This window comes from Miniopterus natalensis, chromosome 17, assembly GCF_054644295.1.
Source record: "Miniopterus natalensis isolate mMinNat1 chromosome 17, mMinNat1.hap1, whole genome shotgun sequence".
NCBI lineage: Eukaryota > Metazoa > Chordata > Mammalia > Chiroptera > Miniopteridae > Miniopterus > Miniopterus natalensis.
In genome coordinates this window covers 21,007,551-21,026,488 of record NC_142097.1, presented here as the reverse complement: position 1 = coordinate 21,026,488, position 18,938 = coordinate 21,007,551, and the positions used below count along the sequence as shown (strand labels likewise).

The 18,938-nt window shown below is 48.9% G+C and overlaps 2 protein-coding genes across 2 annotated transcripts; one reads left to right on the top strand and one right to left on the bottom strand.

The window, feature by feature from the left end:
• Window positions 1-763: 763 nt before the first annotated feature.
• Window positions 764-2,096, bottom strand: LOC107528848 (C-C motif chemokine 4). Its single transcript, XM_016202018.2, has 3 exons — window positions 2,021-2,096; window positions 1,433-1,547; window positions 764-851 (listed from the first exon to the last, which is right to left on the bottom strand). Exons 1-3 carry the CDS (start codon window positions 2,094-2,096, stop codon window positions 764-766), a joined length of 279 nt encoding a protein of 92 aa, XP_016057504.2.
• An 11,666-nt stretch (window positions 2,097-13,762) lies between these two features.
• Window positions 13,763-14,873, top strand: LOC107528847 (C-C motif chemokine 3). The gene is made up of 3 exons (XM_016202017.1): window positions 13,763-13,838; window positions 14,528-14,642; window positions 14,783-14,873. The coding sequence occupies exons 1-3, from the start codon at window positions 13,763-13,765 to the stop codon at window positions 14,871-14,873; spliced, it is 282 nt and encodes a 93-aa protein (XP_016057503.1).
• The last annotated feature ends 4,065 nt before the right edge of the window (window positions 14,874-18,938 follow it).

Sequence of the window (18,938 nt, the reverse complement as noted above, 5' to 3'; positions counted from 1 at the left end):
AGGCAAGATGACTTTCCTAATGATCACTGATGATAAGTGATGGAGGCCCACTTCTCTGACCCTGAACTACCTTGTCTCCCCTCTATATTGCACTGCTGATGCTATCTGCAACCTCTCCACCAGATGCTGAGACGATGACCCTCGGCATCACAGCTGCCCTTTTGGATCATCCTTTCATGGTGCTCTCCAAACAGACCTACAAGCCTTAGCAAGCCACATCACCTCTGTGCCTGTTTCCTCATCTGTAAAACTGGAGGTAAGAGTTCCAACTTCATAAGGGTGTTAAAATCCCTGTTGAAAGTATTAAGTGAGATCGTGTCTTTTTAGAGCATTTAGCCATATGACGTCCTCAGTAATTGCTCACCCTTATTGGGTTTGGAAATGGCAGTTTGTCCCTATTAATAATACCAGGCACTTCCCTTTGAACCAAATCAAATTAAAACACAAAGAAGCCGTCTGTATATATTTTTTAAGTTTTATTATGAAAACACACAGAATCAACTGCATTACCCATGTATCCGCAATAGCAGAGAAACAGTGATGGTGGACAATCCCCATGGGGGACATGTGTCCTTTGGTAAAAAAACCAACATAAACTATGAAAATAACACCAAATACAATAACAACACATAATAAAGATTAAATTAAGAGAAGGAATGGGGACTACTGAGAGGAGTGGTGAACGTGGAGAGGGCGCGGCTCACTGAGAAGAGTCAGGCTCAGGTGACCTTCCCTGGAGACCTGCCCCTGTGCTTGCAGCAGCTCAGTTCAGTTCCAGGTCATTCATGTACTCCTGGACCCAGGGCTCACTGGGGTTGGCACAGATTTGTCTGCCCTTTTTGGTCTGGAATCTGTGGAAAGAGGAATGGATAGATTAGAATCGCATGGCACCTTGTCTACAGTAGATTATCTCCCTCTGCTGGACCACAGTTCATGCTGGACAGCTCTAGTGGGTGGGAAGACCCTTCTGGGGTGGTACTGGAAACAGACTCCTTTTAACTTCCACCGTGGATTTGGCTGTGGCCTCAGCTAAATCGGTTCCCAGATTACGAACCAGTGAGTTTTACAATCAATATGGCTGTATCTTCCCATTCATTCCCTAGTGCCCCTAGCAATAACTTTTCCACATGTTTTCTAAGCACGGTTTAAGAAATTAGCCCACATTTCTTTTTTACTTTCTCTGGTTTCCTAGCCTTTGTCTAATTTCCTCCCCAGAGCCCCCGACCCCCAATCTGGTCCCTTGAATCCCTCCCAGCCCCCTTCCAAGACTGGACAAGTGACTTCATGATGTTGTTCTTTGCTGCTTTCTGGAGGGCTTCAGCCCTCAGACCTGTCTCCCTCCTGTCTGACCCTCTCCCCGCCCCAAACAGGCCCCTTATCTAATCCTGCCCTCGCCCTGGCCTCCCCGAGCTGCCCAGAGGCTGATACTTACACCACGGCGGGCTGGGAGCAAAGGCTGCTGGTCTCGTAGTAATCCTCCACGTAGCTCCGAGGAACTTTCCGCAGGGTGTAGGAGAAGCAGCAGGCCGTGGGGGGGTCTGAGCCCACTGGAAAGAAAGGCCGAGGTGAGACCAAAGGGCTACAAGGAGCTGCTCCTTTGGCTTTTAGCTAAGGATATTCAAGGGGTATCGCTGTGCAGCCATCAGAGCCCAATTATGGTCCCTTGTATCCAATCCCACCCGCCCTGAGTAGGAGTTCTCTTTGAAATCAGGCTCCTAAGAGAAGATCATGGAGCTAGATTGGGTTTCAGAGTAAACATCTCACTTCATTTAACAGAAGAGGAAACCAAAACACGCAGAGAAACAGGGACTTTCTTAAGTCTACTGGTTATTATTTCTTAACAGGAACTGAGTATCACTGAATGTCTAGTAGACACTGCATTTAACAACAGGCTACTTAAAAATCTTCCCAGCTCCCTTTTGTCCCTTCCCCAGATGCCACTGTTGGACCAGCCCCAGAAGAAAAGTGGGTTCTGCCTACACCATGGCTCTAGAAGTAGCAGCTGAATTAACAAACTTACTTGGCGCCGAGAGTGCCGGAGAGCAGAAGGCAGCCACTAGCACGAGGAGAGAGAGGACAGTCACACAGAGCTTCATGGTCTTGGCGGAGAGGAGGCTTTCCCAGAGCTGAGGCTGCAGAGCCCGGAAGCTTCAGAACCCGGCTGTGTTCTGTGCTGACACTGAGCTGGGATCCCCTCTTTATAGGGACTCTGAGGACTGGGACAGAGGTGGAAGCACAGGGGGGCAAGTGGAATTTCCAGGGTAGAGATGATGTCATGGTGCCGGTAAGGAAACTGAAGCTCCCGGAGAGAGAGAAGCTCTGCACAGCACCTCTTCCCCACGGCGATGTCATCACAGTGGAAAGAGGAGGTGGAGGGGGGAAGCGGGCTGTGCCCTAGAGGGAAGTGGTACACCAAAGGCAGCGGCCCAGACAGGGGAAAGAGCTGCGAACCCAGAGGAAGGATGCAGCATTCACACCTGCGAGAAGGAGCGTGTAGACGGGAACCATGCTGCGCTCGGTGGTTGGCACCTCCAGATGCTGGAGGCTTCGCGTCAGCGTTTCCAGGCTTGGCACAGGCCCGGCCTTAGGAAGGAAGGGGGAGCCAGGACTCCACGTCACAATCCTGGACCTCCTTCTGCTGGGCTGAGTGACCTTAGTGTCCTGAGTGACCTTATATGTCTCCTTGGGCATCAAGAGTCCAGCATTGGATGTGCAGAAGGACCCAGCAGGACAATAGCCTATTTATTTATTGAACATTTACTATGTGCCAGGCACTGGGCAAGCTGCCTTATACACACGACATCAAATCCCACCTTCACCCTGAGCTGGGGTGTGATTAAGCCCCGGAGACAATCAAAATCGCAGAACAGAGGAGAGTTCGCTGATGACCTCAAGGCCGTGATCCTAAGTGGCAGGGCCAAGGTTTGAAATGAGATTCTTCTGACTCTAAAATCCATTTTCTTCTCAGCCCCTCGTCGCAAATATAGAATGCGACCACAGAGAGAAACTGTTGCCCACTGGGGACCATGCCGCACCCACAGGGCCATCTTCCTATGGCCGAACCCGGGAGGGGAGCTTGGGGCAGCCTGTCCTGGGAAAGGAGGGAACGGGGGAAGCAGCAGAGGTCTCAGTGGGTTCACCCGGGCCCGCACCAGCAAAGGGGAGGAAGCGGCAGGAGCGGGCTTGGGAGCCCAGGTAAGGAGCCGCCTCTCGGGTTCACACAGGGCCCCAGTGGCCCGGCGCCCACCCGACGCGTGCAGCCCTCGCCGTGGCGCCGCCTGCCTTCCCCGCGCGGTTCTTCCCGCCCCGGCTGCTGTGCCGCCAGCTGTGCCTCTTACTCCCTTCGCCGGTTCACCTTCGTAAATCACTGCGCTTACGCCTGACACTGACATAAAACAGCACTGAACGCCGGCTGTGACCGGGAAAGAATAGTGTTCCTCTAGCTCTAAGTGGGGCTGGCTGGACCCGGCAGTGAGCTCTGAGTTTACCTGTGTTTCGGAGAAACGTGTAATCCAAGCCTGCGGGTGTTTCCCAGCCACGCGCGGGGAACTCCCTGCGCCCACGCGGAGCCCGCCGGCCCGCAGCTGCCCTCCGGGCTGCAGCCCAGACCTGACCCCGCGGCGCCAGGCGAGGCTCACGGGCCCGGAGAGCGGGGCGGGCCGTGGCCAGGGAGGGCGAGGACGGGACGACGGAGACCTGACGGAGACCTGAGGAGACCTGACGGAGACCTGACGGGGACCTGAGGAGACCTGACGGAGACCTGACGGGGACCTGAGGAGACCTGACGGAGACCTGACGGGGACCTGAGGAGACCTGAGGAGACCTGAGGAGACCTGACGGAGACCTGAGGAGACCTGAGGAGACCTGAGGAGACCTGACGGAGACCTGAGGAGACCTGACGGAGACCTGAGGAGACCTGAGGAGACCTGACGGAGACCTGAGGAGACCTGAGGAGACCTGACGGAGACCTGAGGAGACCTGAGGAGACCTGAGGAGACCTGAGGAGACCTGAGGAGACCTGACGGAGACCTGAGGAGACCTGACGGAGACCTGAGGAGACCTGACGGGGACCTGAGGAGACCTGACGGAGACCTGACGGAGACCTGACGGGGACCTGAGGAGACCTGAGGAGACCTGACGGAGACCTGAGGAGACCTGACGGAGACCTGAGGAGACCTGAGGAGACCTGACGGAGACCTGAGGAGACCTGAGGAGACCTGACGGAGACCTGAGGAGACCTGAGGAGACCTGACGGAGACCTGAGGAGACCTGAGGAGACCTGACGGAGACCTGAGGAGACCTGACGGAGACCTGAGGAGACCTGAGGAGACCTGACGGAGACCTGAGGAGACCTGACGGAGACCTGACGGAGACCTGACGGGGACCTGAGGAGACCTGACGGGGACCTGAGGAGACCTGAGGAGACCTGACGGAGACCTGACGGAGACCTGACGGGGACCTGAGGAGACCTGAGGAGACCTGACGGAGACCTGAGGAGACCTGACGGAGACCTGAGGAGACCTGAGGAGACCTGACGGAGACCTGAGGAGACCTGAGGAGACCTGAGGAGACCTGACGGAGACCTGAGGAGACCTGACGGAGACCTGAGGAGACCTGACGGGGACCTGACGGAGACCTGACGGGGACCTGAGGAGACCTGACGGGGACCTGAGGAGACCTGAGGAGACCTGACGGGGACCTGACGGAGACCTGACGGGGACCTGAGGAGACCTGAGGAGACCTGACGGAGACCTGAGGAGACCTGACGGAGACCTGAGGAGACCTGAGGAGACCTGACGGAGACCTGAGGAGACCTGAGGAGACCTGATGGAGACCTGAGGAGACCTGAGGAGACCTGACGGAGACCTGAGGAGACCTGAGGAGACCTGACGGAGACCTGACGGAGACCTGAGGAGACCTGAGGAGACCTGACAGAGACCTGAGGAGACCTGACGGAGACCTGAGGGGGACCTGAGGGGACCTGAGGGGACCTGACGGGGACCTGAGGAGACCTGAGGAGACCTGAGGAGACCTGACGGGGACCTGACGGAGACCTGAGGAGACCTGAGGAGACCTGACGGAGACCGCCACCCCTCAGCGCTCTCTGACCCCTGCTCGCCCCGGGAGGGGGGGGGGCGAGCACAGGCCGCCCGGCGCTGGGGGGTCCGCAGCGCCCACCATCATCTACACGCTCCACACACACACACACACACACCACACACCCCCACACACACACCCCCCCACACACACCCCCCCCCACACACACCATCACACACACACACACCATCACACACACACCATCACACACACACACACACACACCATCACACACACACCATCACACACACACCATCACACACACACCATCACACACACACCATCACACACACACACCATCACACACACACACACACACACCATCACACACACACACATACACACACATACACGCACCCCCCCACACACAAACTTCCACACCTTCCTTCCACGCTGTGCTCCCCCTTCTCTGCGTGCGAGCCTCGCCTCACATGCTCGGCCCTCACCAGGACCCCGTCCCGGCTCTAACGTCCTGTGCTCCCTCGCATCACTCTGCCAGCATCTCTCCTGGTCTCTCCTGGGCGGTGGTTTCATCTGCACGTCTCAAGGACCCTACTTTAAGGGAAAGAGGGTGTGTCTTGTGTTCCCTGGGATTTACATGGACTTCGGTATCCATGCCATTTCCACTCAAACCAGATTAGAAGTCATCTGCTCTTTGTCAGCTAAGGCAGAGCAGAAGGAAGCCCCATCTGTCCCCTCCAAGAGCTCCTAGTCTAGTAATGGTCTTGACAGTGACAGAAATAACTATCCCATGAGATGGAATAAAATAAGTGTCACATCAGAGGTAGAAACAAAATGTCAGGGCGTTCCTTGGCTGTAGACGCATAGTTTCAAATCAAGTCTAAGCGGCACTGTGTGCTAAGGACAGGCCCTTGACAGGGAGACCGCCCTCTGAATGAGGGATGCCCTGATCTTCAGGCCGTGGGAGGCTCTGAGGATATCGTGGATAGATAGGAGTGGGTGATGAGTCTGCACAGAGCCACGCAATGAGCCTGGCTGTTGACTTTTGCTTCTTGGCCTTGATTTGATCTTTGGCTCATGGAGGGAAAATGTTTTGTCCATGAAGGTCCCAACAATAATGTTGTGGTCACACCAGTGAAATTCAACACCGAGAGTACAAAGGGCTTGTGCCAATATGTTTAGCAAATCAATGACCTCCAAGATTTATACATTGGGGCCATTTCTAAGCAATAGGCAATAGAGAACGATAGCAAATGCCTTTCAAATACACGACAACAAAAAAGGGTTCATATTCTCTGGAGAACCTCCCCTCCAACTGGATTCTGCATCTCTGTGCTCCTACAGCCCCTGAGCTACCTCCATCATATCACCTGTAACGTATCTATATGATCGCCTCTCCCCCTGGAAAATGAGCTCCTTGATGCAGCACACGTTATGCCTCTCTCTGTGTACACAGTAGGTGCTCCATAAAGACTTGTTTAATAAATGTCCAGAGACAGCCCAAACTACCAGTTGTAATGGGAAGGGGTGTGGCAGGTGACATGGACTCAGGATGTGAACTCCGTTTAGCTGAGGGAAGTAAGAATGAGGAGGGCATTCTCACACTCTACTCAAGATGTGATTCCCCAGCCCTGAGGAGGTGATAGTCCCCCTCCTTCCCCTGCCCTCAACCCGCATACCCAGTGGTTTTACTTAAGGGACACTTTTAGAGCTCAGTCTTTCCAGCTCAGGGGTGTGAGAAGTAACAGCAGGAGTCAACAGTGGTTCCAGCGAGCTCCACATGCATTCTGTGGGTCACCCACCCTCTTGCGGCAGAGGAACCTTTCGCTTCCCCTCACTCATGATAATACAGAGGTTTCCCCTTCTGTACCCTTAAAGGGCTCTGTGCTCATAACTCTGTTCTGGGCACTTTCACATCTGTTCTGTCGTTTTGCCTGCCTCTGTGAGCTGCAGGCAGGACTGGCAACTCCAGCAGTAATATGACCTTGCAAAGGTCCTGGCACTTTTCATTTCCCCCAGCATATCCATGCCCATGGCTTTATCTGATCCCAATCTATTTTGCTATTGTAGCAAAACCTAGAGAAGTTAAAAGACTTGATCAAGGTCACACAGGATGTGTGGTAAGACCCAAGGTCTTCCAACTCCTGGTCCAAAGATGACCAAACTTCCTTTACAGGTATGACCCTCTAAGATGGCACATGCAGGGAACCTCTGAAGGTACCAGACTCTCGGAAGAGACTACAAAGCTGCTGAGGAGTGGGAAACAGAGGTGGCCAATCTTGACAATCTGTGTTCTCCTAGAGAGTAGTGAGATGCACGAGTGCTGGGGGGACCACTGGGTGTTGGGCCTGAGAGCACCAGCCGCAAGGAGGCAGAATGCCTAGAGCTAGAGAATTCCTTGCAAGCAACTTCTGAGGCTGGATATCCACGGCGAGCTGGAACACACGGTCGTTTTGCCAAGAGAATAAACCAGAAGAGGTAAATGCTTTGCCAACGCCAACAGGGTGGCCAAGTCGCTTGGGGAAAATGGGACTGTAGATTGAAGAAACAATTACACAATTATCCAAAGTGCAGGGTTCAGGATGGGGTCTGGAGGACAGTGAACTGTTGAAGCAGTTCATCGGGGCCGCCACACTCCACCCCTCAGCCAGCCAGCCCCGCTCTTCTTGAAGGGAAAGGCCTTCCACAGCCGCCACAGGCTGCCCTCTGGCAGTCAAGGATGGAGGGCAGTGACTTCAGGGGATGCTCAATTTCTGAGAGAAGATGAAAATATCACCAGTATTTGACAGGTTCAAGAAAACTGTCGGTATTCTTTATCAAGCATCTTACTTCCTTCAAACAGTGCTTTTATACCTGTTTCTAGCTGTTTCCAGGCTGGAATATGCAGAAAGAGGGGAAAATAATGCAGTCAAACTATACTGAGTACCTGCTATATGACAACAGGCACTGAGTCAGGCATGGGGTTACATGCTAGGAAAGGGCTGGTGAGGCGTTAAAAAAGCCTTCCCAAAAACGAGATGGCTGGTTTCTGTAAAAACTTCTATTAGCTTGCTTTGTTTTCAAGAGCAAATATCCATGGTCACTGTACAAAATTTGAAAAATCTAGGAGAACATAAATAAGAAAACAAGTTACCCAGCATTCTGAATGTAGTTTTGCATTTTACGAAGGATACTTAGTAGTCTTTCTTGAGCTAGTACATGTTATTATCATTCCTTTATATTCTTCCCTGTCATTAAAAACTCAAGACATTTAAAATTAGCATGTGTGATATTTCACTGCATGGATATACCAAAATTTATCTGTAGCCATGTTACTTAGGTCAGTGCATTCAGATTGCCCTTAACTTTTCTGTTATAAGCTGAGCTGAGACCTGAAGGGTGATCAGCCAGGAAGGGAGCGTGGGGGTGGGGATTTCAGGCAAAGAAACAAGAAGCCTGCACTTTTTAAAATATGCAAAATAGATTCATTGAAATATTTAATAGTACTGATAATAGTAACTAACGAATAGCTCTCACCATGAGCCAGTGGTGTCCTGATTCTTTTCTAGACTCGAATGCATTTAATCCTATTAGTGTAATCCCCCTGCCACACTTAGGAAACTGCAGCACAGACAGGTAAGTAACCGACAGAAGAACACCCAGCTAATCATGACAGATTTGGAAATGACACCAAAGAAGTCTGGCTCCAGAGCATAAGCAAATCAGAAAAGGGAAATGTGCTTATTACAAATTTATGTTAAAAGCTTAAGAGCCAAAGCTCTGTAGTTATGTAAAATGTCCTTCAGTTTTATATTTTGCATGTCTTTAAACAGTGGAATCCATAGGTTTCTCTCTTTCCCTTAGAAAGCTGAGAGAATTAAATAAAGATACCCATGCTGATAGTATTCCACTCTGCCCTGTGATTCACAAGAAGGGGAAATTGTGCCTTGTCAATGACACCTCATTCATAAAAAGCAGAAAAGAGGCCTGCACTTTTAAGGAATTACAAAGAATTCAGAGGACTGAGTCTTAGTTTCCAGGAAGTTTGAAGGTGGCAAGAGAGGTGGCCAAAGAGGGAAGCAGAGGTCAAGTCACAGAGGTGAAGCCTCCGTTTCATGCTGTTTTGAAATGATGCAGAGTATTTGAAGGGTTTTCAACAGAGAGAGATGAGAGGCTGATTTGCCCTTTAGCAAAATCACTTTGGATGCTGTGTGATGATGGGACAGCTCTGAGAGGGGCAAACTGGAAGAAAAACCAGTGGATAGGACACTCTTACAGCTGTCATGGAGAGAAACGGGGAAACGATAAGGGCCTGACCTAAGACAGTGGCCGTGGGATGGTGAGAAGCAGATACACTTAATTTCAAAGTACAAGAGTTGGTGACTGAATACAGTAGTCCCCCCTTATCTGTAAGAGATACGTTCCAAGACCCCCAGCAGATGCCTAAAACTTCAGATAGTACTGAGCTCTACATATACTACATGTATTTTTTACTGTACTCCATGCATACATTTTCACTTAAAGGAAGCACTTAACGGCTTCTCTTTGGCATATCCCAATTGCCAGCACTATTCTTGCACTTTAGAGCCATCATTAAGTAAAATAAGTGTTATTTGAACACAAGCACTGTGATACCAGCAATCACTCTGATAACTGAGATGGCTACTAAGTGACTAAGTGGTCTAGTGTGACTGGGTACGTTAGACCAAGAAATGATGAGTCACATCCTCAGTGGGACAGAGTAGGGAAGCGCACAATTTAAAACTTATGACTTGTTTCTAACTGAATTTTCCATTTAATATTTTGGACCATGATTGACCACGGGGAACTGAAACCAAGGAAAGTGAAATTGTGCATAAGGGGGTTACTACTGCAGGTGCAGGAGGTGAAGGGCAGGGATGAGCCAAGGGTGACTCCCAGGTTTCTGGCTTGGAAGCTGGGTAGAAGGGGCTGCCTTTTACTGGGTAGAGAATACAGACAGAGGAGCAGAGGGACAGGGGAAAGGGTCTAATCCAATGCCCAATGTATGCCTTGGTCTACTGGACACATACAAAAAAGTGGCCAGAGGAGCATGACAAGAATTGAAGACAGAAAGGCAGTGAGACAGGGTTGCATGGAGACATTGTCCCTCTAGGATGCTAGAAAAGGCGCCCCAGGACATGGTTTCTACCTACAGGAAAGGTGGAGCCACACCTGCTGCAACCTGACTGGGCCACACCTGAATAAAGGAGGCCGAAGCTGGAACAAACTGGGGCATTGTTATCAGTGAACCCATCCATGGAGCCACTGGTGTCGAAGGGAGAGAGCTGAGATTGGAAACTGGGGAAGTGGAACTGCAGGGCCAGAAACAGAAAGGAAACCAATCCAGCAGGGCCAGGGCTTGGGAAGCAATGAGGAGCCGAGCAGAGCAGGACAAAGCAGTGATGTTGCAGAGCATGAATTGTTCAGCCAGAATTCCCTGTACTCATGGCTGGGGCACTCTGCTGGATCGAGGTGGGGCCTCAAAGGGGCTGGAATGAGCCAGAAAGCTAGGACACCAATCAAGCCCCTCCATGGTAATGGATCTACCATGTGACTGCTGGCTACTTTCTGCCACCACCACCTAAGAGACCTTGGTTGATCCCCAAAGATCAAGACTTTGACTCCATGACCTTTCTGATCCTTTCCTTCCTGTTAGTATTTCAGCTTCATAGTGGGACTTGGACATAGCACATACTGTTAATTAAATCAGCAATATGTTTATTCATTCGCCAAATATTTATTAAGTCTCACTATGTGTCAGGCATTATGGTTATCATCGGAGGTGTATTGTTAAATAATGGCCACAATGAAATATGAAACAGACCAGTTCTACCTGCGTGGTCCTGGGCAAATCATTTCAACTGGGAACATCAATTTACCACTTAGGAAATTTCTAAGACTCTTCACAACCAATTCAACCATCCTAAGGCTCCCTCAAAGCATTCATTCAACATATGTAGAGTAAACACATACTTTGCATATGTTATTTTCCAATTTGAGTAAAAACACATAAGACAAAGGGCTATTTCCTGGTTTTAGGATTCATAAGGAAAATCAATAAGAATTTTAAAATTCTCTATATAATTACTAAGATAGAATTTTTTATTCAATAAATCACCTTTGTTCAAAAGAACAAAATGATAAGAAATAGAAACTATGTCAGAAAATTCATCATGTTATAATCATCATGTGCTAGGATTTGGTTTAAATCCACTAACAAGACATGGGATGAATTTGGTTTAAAGTCAACAGGACATGGTCTAAATTTTTTTTGAAGAGAAAATGACATAAATAATGCATTAGAACAATGTGCTAAGTGTTATAATCACGGAGGCAGATAACAAAGTTCATTATCAGAAAGTGGCTGATTCAGCAGTTTCCATTTCCTTCTCACCCTGCCCGGCTCAAGAAGGCAAGTCTCAGAAACTAAATCATGAGCATGAAGGGGGTTCCCCCCAACAAGAAAACGAGGGAATGCAATTCAGGATCTCAAGCGAGGACTGGCAGAGGGGGGGGAGTGAGGGGGAGGCATAGTCTGTGATCTGGAGTTTCCAGTGAAACACGTGATAGACTCCATTTTCGGAACTGACAGTAACAAGGGAAGACACCTGGGCGCTGAAGCCTCAATGAACGGGCCACTGCCCCTGACCTTGCCTTTGCTTCGCCGCCCACCCTCAAGACCAGCATTTGCAGTCATAGGGATCAGAAACACGGCCCATGTATTTTCAGAGAAGGAAGTCTACAGACACAGGAGGGACAGAATTCCTAAGGTGTGGTCTCACTTGGCTCACGTCTGGTTTCCTCCACTGTTGCAGCCTCTCGGCGGGGAATCGTAAGCCTTCTGGTCTGGTCCCAATTCAGCTTCATCATCCATGTTTGCTCTGTCGCTCTGCAGCGACACCAGCTGCCCTGTCCTCCTTCCGAGCCAGCAGTTCACACCCGCGCCTCCCCCTGGGCCGGGCCGCCAGGGCCACCCCATCCACGTGCGTTCAAACCCTGTGTGGCTTTCGAGACCCACCCGGAGCTCCAGCTCTTCCATGAAGACTTCCTCAGCCCTCCAACGGGAGGCATTGCCTCTCCTCCTGGCATTCTGAGCTTTCATCTGTTTCCCGCCCAGGAATCTCAGCACTTTCTGCTAAGTGCTGTGGTTACCTGTTTATATATGTTCTACCTGCTCCTACTAGACCAGGGGCATCTAGAGGACAAAGACCATTAAACAGAACTTAATCTGTTTCTCACTATACAATGTGATTTATGCTTATTACTTATGTAACAGTAAAATAATAAAGAATGGAGAGGGAAAGAAACCCACAGACCTGACTGAGTAGGTAGGCCCTTTCACACCACTGAAATTATGAAAAGAAAACTGCTTTAGATCTGGCATTCTTCATGTAAATATCGTACAGATTCCTTAAAATAGTTCAGAGATATGGAAATCAGGGCTCCATTTCAGCAAAGGCCATTGGACAGAAACTTTGGTATATTTCTCAAAAATTTCTTTCAAATTAAAGTTAAACAATAGACAACAACCTACTTTCCAACCAGGCTTGTTGTAAATGTTTTAAAACAAAATGTGACTGTAAATTTGTGAGCTGACTAGGAAGACAATACATTCTCATATCAAAAAAAAAAAAAAAGAGAGAGAGAGAAAACTCCAGAAAAAGAGAAAAACAAAAAAATTATTCATCCATAGATCTCTCACACACATATGTAAGTACTATTGCTGCATTGGGGCATGTATTTCCACTGAGCCAAACAAGCTAGGACTCATCTTACAACTGATGTCACATTTATTCTATGACACTTCATTCCGTTTAAGGGCTTAATAAGAAATAAGCCAGTGGACATATCATAACTTACTTTATCATTCCTGACAGGGGAAAATTTGGGTGTCCTTACTTTATAGCTACAAATGATGCTGCATCGGGTATATCTTCATGTTGAAGATGCTTCCATATTTGGGTTAGTTTCTTTAGGACTTTCCTAGAAATGTGTTCTGTAAGTTAACAGGTATAAATATTTTTAGCCGCCTGACATATTCACGCCCACACCTAATGTTTCTTGGTGCTCCTCGGCTGGCGGGTAACCCAGTGGCCCTAGTCATTCAATGACTGTCAGATGAATGGACGGGGAACGGAACCGCGACCCCGTGCTTCCTGGTCCTCTAGCGGGGACTCCGAACTTCAGTTTCTTGCATTCAAGCGAGGCTATGCCACCCTCCACCACATCATCACATCTGCCCCTCGGAGCGCTTAGAGCAGCTGAGGAAGCTCGGAGGTTTCACCTCTGCGGGAAGGACAGGCCGGGAGGGGTCACGCAGAGTTTCTACGGAAAGGGCCCGCTAAGAATAGCCCGAGTGGAGACACACTCCTCTCTCCTCCTGCTCTGGGGGAAACCGTTTCCTCATACGAAACCAGAACAAGTCATGCGTTGTGGGCTCAGACTTATAGCTCAGAGAAGCTATTCTTGGATATCCTGAGCCCCTGTGGTGGCCGGGGACCCTGAGTTGTGCAACACTCAGGCTGACAACACCCTATGCTTAAAAATTTCCCACCTCACCCCCGGATTCCATTTCCCCATTCGCCGGGCTGCCTATAAAGAGCAGGGAGATGGCATCACACGGCAGAAGGACACAGCCAGCAGCGAGTGGCCGCCCGTCTCTGCTCTCCTGACGCTCGAACCCGCACTCCACCTGCTCAGCATCATGAAGGTCCCCGGGGCTGCCCTCGCCGTCCTTCTCTGCACCATGGCCCTCTGCAGCCAGGTCTTCTCTGCACCATGTGAGTCTGAGCTGTTGCTATGGGTGTCCCTGCTCTCTGGCCACGGTCAGACCACAGCCGTCTTTTCTTGTGGCCTTGAGAGCCCGAGAGAAAATAGAGAACTTCTTAAAGGGTTATAAAGCATCTTCGCTTTCTTCTGCGAGACTTGTGTTCTTATCTTACAAAGGGGTGTTGGCTAGCCTAGTCCCCATATCTGAGAGCCAGGGTGGGGTAGGGGAGTAGCAGTCCCATTTTAAAGATGGCAAAGTAGGGACCTAAGCAAATGAGCTTACCAGAGGCAGAATCCAAGTCTGGCTGCCTCCCAGTGGTGTCATTCTTCAATTAACTCATTCTAGGTCCCCCCAAGAGCTCTAGCTCTGTCCCTTGAATGTCTTAGGGGATATGTCTGAGGTTTCTCTTTTGCTTGGGTATGTCTTCTTGAAGGGAGATTAGAAAACAGTCTCCTGGATGTTGGGATCACAAAGAGAAAGACGGCACCCACAGTGAAGACTCAAAGAGGAAGAAGGGCACAGACAGAGCCAAGGACAGAGGGATTTTTCTAGGCAGAAATGCCAATGCCTTCCAGTGACCTTGTCTCCCAGCCCACTCCCTGAGCAAAGCTGTTTTCCTCCCCTCTCAGGAATGAGATCTCAGATCTCTCTTTTCCTTCTGAGCTGTGACTCAGGCTCACTCTGTCCCTTCCTCTACAGTTGGTGCTGACACCCCGACCGCCTGCTGCTTCTCCTATATATCCCGGCAGATTCCACGCAAATTCGTAGACGACTATTTTGAGACCAGCAGCCAGTGCTCCAAGCCTGGTGTCATGTAAGTGCCATCCTTCCTGCCTGCCCTGGGGAGATAGAGAGGGGAAGAAGGACCCTCGGAGGGGCTCCCCGAGAGCGCGAGCAGGCCCAGGGCTCCCCTGCCGGACTCCTCAGTGTGTAACCCTCCACCCCTCTCCACAGCTTCCAAACCAAAAGAGGCCGGCAGGTCTGTGCCGACCCCAGCGAGGCCTGGGTCCAGGAGTACATCACCGACCTGGAGCTGAATGCTTGAGGGGCCTGGAAGCTTTGAGGAACCCAGTGACCTGGGTGGACCAACAGGGAGCAGGGGCCTGAACCTTGGAAACACCCCTGTAACCCGCACAGCTACCTCTCCTGTGGGCTGGTCATTGCCAACACCCACACTCTGGGACTCTTCCTCCCTTAAATTTCCACTTATTTATGCTATTTAAATTTTGTAACTTATTTTGAATGCCACACTGTGTTCAAGACTATTTGCTCCAAGAGACCTCAGGACACCTTCACCACCCTCTCCTCCCCCTTCACTTGCACTGTGATTGGTGACAATTGAGTGACTGTCACCAGTTTTTTCTGGGCAGAGGCGGTGCTGCCAAAGCCATCAAACTGACAAATATGTATTAATTGGTTTCTGTTCAGTGCTGTGTTCAGCCCGGAGAAATAATAAAAATGCTCTTTTAAAATGTAAACTGGCATTGAGTTTGGTTTTGTTTACTTGACAAATCAGAACCACTGGTTAAAAGGAGTAACAGACAAAGAACAGGAAGAAGAGAGATGGAGGGAATCTGGGGAGGTGAAAGAAATCTGGGGGAGATGGGGGAATCTGGGGGAGATGGGGAAATCTGGAGAGATGGGGGAATCTGGGGGAGATGGGGAAATCTGGAGAGATGGGGGAATCTGGGGGAGATGGAGGGAATCTGGGGGAGATGGAGGAAATCTGGGGGAGATGGAGGGAATCTGAGGGAGATGGGGGAAATCTGGGAGAAATGGAGGGGCTGCCACAGAGACACTGCTTTACACTGAAGCCATGTTTCCAGAACATCAAAATTATGAATGTTTTATAAATCAAATCATACTGTACACACGCTAGGAGAATTCACTACTCAAATGGATACCATTAAGAGGGGTACCCATCATACATATTTATGATAAATCAAGCTTCCTTGATAACAATTACTAACGTATTTGAGACTTACTCTAGACTGAGTGCTTTTAAGGCAGTATCTATTTGATCTTCACAATGAGACAGTATAGCTTATTGACCGAAGAGTAAACTGGGGCTGGGGCTCAGAGAGGTTAAGCAGCTTGGCCAAGACCGCACAGCAAATGGTACAATTGAGTTCCCAAACTAGACTGATATAACTACAGATGATGTTCTTAACCAGTAGCCAAGTTATTTCCCCAAATCCAACCCACCTATATTCAAATCACAAGCAATGAATATTTAAACCACTTGTATCAGAATTTTTAGATGTGGACCTGAAAAGTGATATTTCTACCAAGCTTCACAGGTTTTCCACATGCATGTTAACAGCCGGAATCACTGAAACAGTCAAACAGGGTTCACCATTCTTCCAAATGCAGTGCGTATCTGTCAGTGGTAACACGTATATCGTACTTTATTTTCCCTGAATCCATGCCCCACAAAGTGAATGGCTGATGTAAGAGGGAAGCACAACCAGCCTACACGTGGAGCAGGGTTCTGTTAATAGGGCTACTGAGAAAGCTGAGTTATTTAACAAATGGATTGCTTGAGTTATTGCTGTAACTATAAGAAATGTACACTGAGCTAGGGTCTTTTTTTGCCAAAGAAGGAGAAATTCAAAAGACTTGTGGGAAACCCAAATATGTGTTAATTTTTATGAGTCATGCTTGTTTCATTTTGGTTAAAATAATCTAATTTTTATACCCATATTAGTTTAGAAATGTAGTGGTCAAGCTCTTTAAAGTACAATGAAACACTCCTATTAAGCAAACATTAAAAGGCATGTACTATTTGACCTGGATACCATTGGCCCAGATTCCATCGCTAGGACCCTATTTCGTAGCAGCACCACCCAAGGACAGGACTATATAGGCACGAGGCTGTTTCTTTGCAGCATGGTTTGTAAACAGCAAATAAATGGAAACAACCATCAGTGAAGGATTAAAGCAGTAGACGACTGAGACGCCCACCAATGCAATATTATGCAGTCAGTAAAAAAATAACACAAACTTATACCCATGGAAAGTGTCCATGATATTATGTACACAAGGCGTATCTGTTTACATCTAGTATATGCATACATACTCCACATGTATGTTACAGGACTGTATATATAAAGTACTATTATTTTTGTTTCTATTTTTAAAGCCATATATATATATTTGCAAAAGCAAATATTTGGAAAGATACATATCAAATAGCTAACTGATTTCTTAGAGGAAGTGGATTAATATGTTTTTTTAGGAATGGGTACTTTTCCTTTTTATTTTCTGCATTTTCTTTTTAGTTTGATTTATTTTTTGGTGAGCATGTATCACTTACCTCTCTGGTCTCATCTCACCCTACCCTTTCATGGGTGATATTCTATCCATTGGAACCATCTTCTGGTTGGGATTCTGAGCTGACCCAGAGAACATGGAGCTTGGCCATGTTCAGTCATAACAGTCTGGGTGCCATAATGGCTTTTATGCAACGAAGAAGCCCCTTGGCCCAAGGCTTTCATATCACAAACACACATGCTCCTCCCAGGCAACATTTTACCATCTCCTTCCATTATGAGGGCCCCATTCCCCTAACACCATTACCAACCACGACTATGACAAGTGTGAAGGCACCATCAGGAAAATGGAAGGAAGAGCCTTTGTCTCCAAAGAAGCGGGGAAGGTGTCCCCATTTCTTCCTTGTTGGCTTCCAGCAATCATGGGGCAAACAAAGCCTGCTCATCTACACTGAACTTTTTCTCAAGGTCCAGCAACCCACAGCCAAACGAGCAGCTTAACCAGCTTAACATTCCCTAAATGCAAGTGTTGTGAGCAGAGTAATAGAACAAAGACCCCTGTGAGGAAAGGGGGAGAGTGGGGATTGCACTGTTAACCCATGTATAGGGCTTTCAGAGTCTGAAATGTGCCTGAGATCTTGGTCAGCCTTCTGGTTGACCTCCCTGGGGAATGTCCTCCATGGGCACATGATGTGCTGCGAAAGAGCCCTTTTTCCAAAAGTTACCATTTTTGGTTGGTCTTGTGGTTTCTTTAGCAATGCAACGCTCTTCTAATAGTAGCAGGCTTCTGCTCTCTTTGCTTCTGATCTATTCTATGGGCTACGCAACCAGAAGCAGAGAGCTCGTCCAGTCATATATCTTGCATTTTAACTGGGGTTGGGTATGTGAGCTTCCTGGCACGGGCCTCAACACCACCGTCACCCCTACACCCCCACCTCCTGGCCCTCTGGTGAGAGACCTCTGCTTCCATCTTGGCCCCAGTGCAGGTGGGGCAACGTGCAGAAATGATCAATAGTTGATGCTCAGCACAAACATTTATGCACCTTCACAAGGAGCTGATTGTCCAGTTTAAGCAAGACAAATTAGCTGCTTGTGAAGGTGCATAAATGGGGAGGGGCAGTTACAGCCACAGCTGGACATCAGGTTTTTCTCCTGTTCAAGTCTCCCACTTCCCTGCCTCTGCTCACACTACCTTCAGCGTGGAGTAAAATTTTCTGCATTTACAGCCCTTCTGGACTCCAGATGATTTTTTTTCCTTTCCCAATTTCAGATGAGCCCATTTCAAAGTAGCCTCCACCTTATTGATGGATGCAAGAAGTAGTTATTATATGCCAATATTCAGAACCTTATCTATCAAATTCTTTAATGTTGCACCCTTAGCATTTTGCAGAGGCCTTAGCACCAACAGTATGACAGACCATAGTTCAACCAGCAGCAGCAATATCATGTAACAGCTTTTCTCAAAGGGGGTGCCCAGACCCCAGCAGGAGCAACACCTGGGAACTCACTAGAAATGCAAATTCCGAGCCCCTCCTCCCTCCTTTGGAAGGTGGAGCACAGCAGCCTGTGTTCTAACAAATCTCCAGGTAATTCCCAAGCACAGCAAAGCTTAAAAACCACTTCCACTTAGCAAGGTGCTCGCCAAATTCCCTCCTACATTTTCAGTTCAGCCAGCCCCCCCACACTTCAGTCTGGGGCTGTTATTTTAACAAACCCTGTCTCTCGGTGCAGATACAGGACTGTATTTCTCAGGATGCTGGTAGTCTCAAGGAGGAAAACAAGCAAACAACCCGAACTCAGAGGCTTGAGTGAATGAACCCGTGGCTCCAAGACTGAAG

Coding starts and splice junctions, on each gene's coding strand:
- LOC107528848 (XM_016202018.2), bottom strand. CDS start 2,096: ATGAAGCTCTGTGTGACTGTCCTCTCTCTCCTCGTGCTAGTGGCTGCC. Junction 1,548..2,020: donor TCCGGCACTCTCGGCGCCAA/GTAAGTTTGTTA, acceptor CTTTCTTTCCAG/TGGGCTCAGACCCCCCCACG. Junction 852..1,432: donor TGCTCCCAGCCCGCCGTGGT/GTAAGTATCAGC, acceptor CTCTTTCCACAG/ATTCCAGACCAAAAAGGGCA.
- LOC107528847 (XM_016202017.1), top strand. CDS start 13,763: ATGAAGGTCCCCGGGGCTGCCCTCGCCGTCCTTCTCTGCACCATGGCC. Junction 13,839..14,527: donor CCAGGTCTTCTCTGCACCAT/GTGAGTCTGAGC, acceptor CTTCCTCTACAG/TTGGTGCTGACACCCCGACC. Junction 14,643..14,782: donor TGCTCCAAGCCTGGTGTCAT/GTAAGTGCCATC, acceptor CCCTCTCCACAG/CTTCCAAACCAAAAGAGGCC.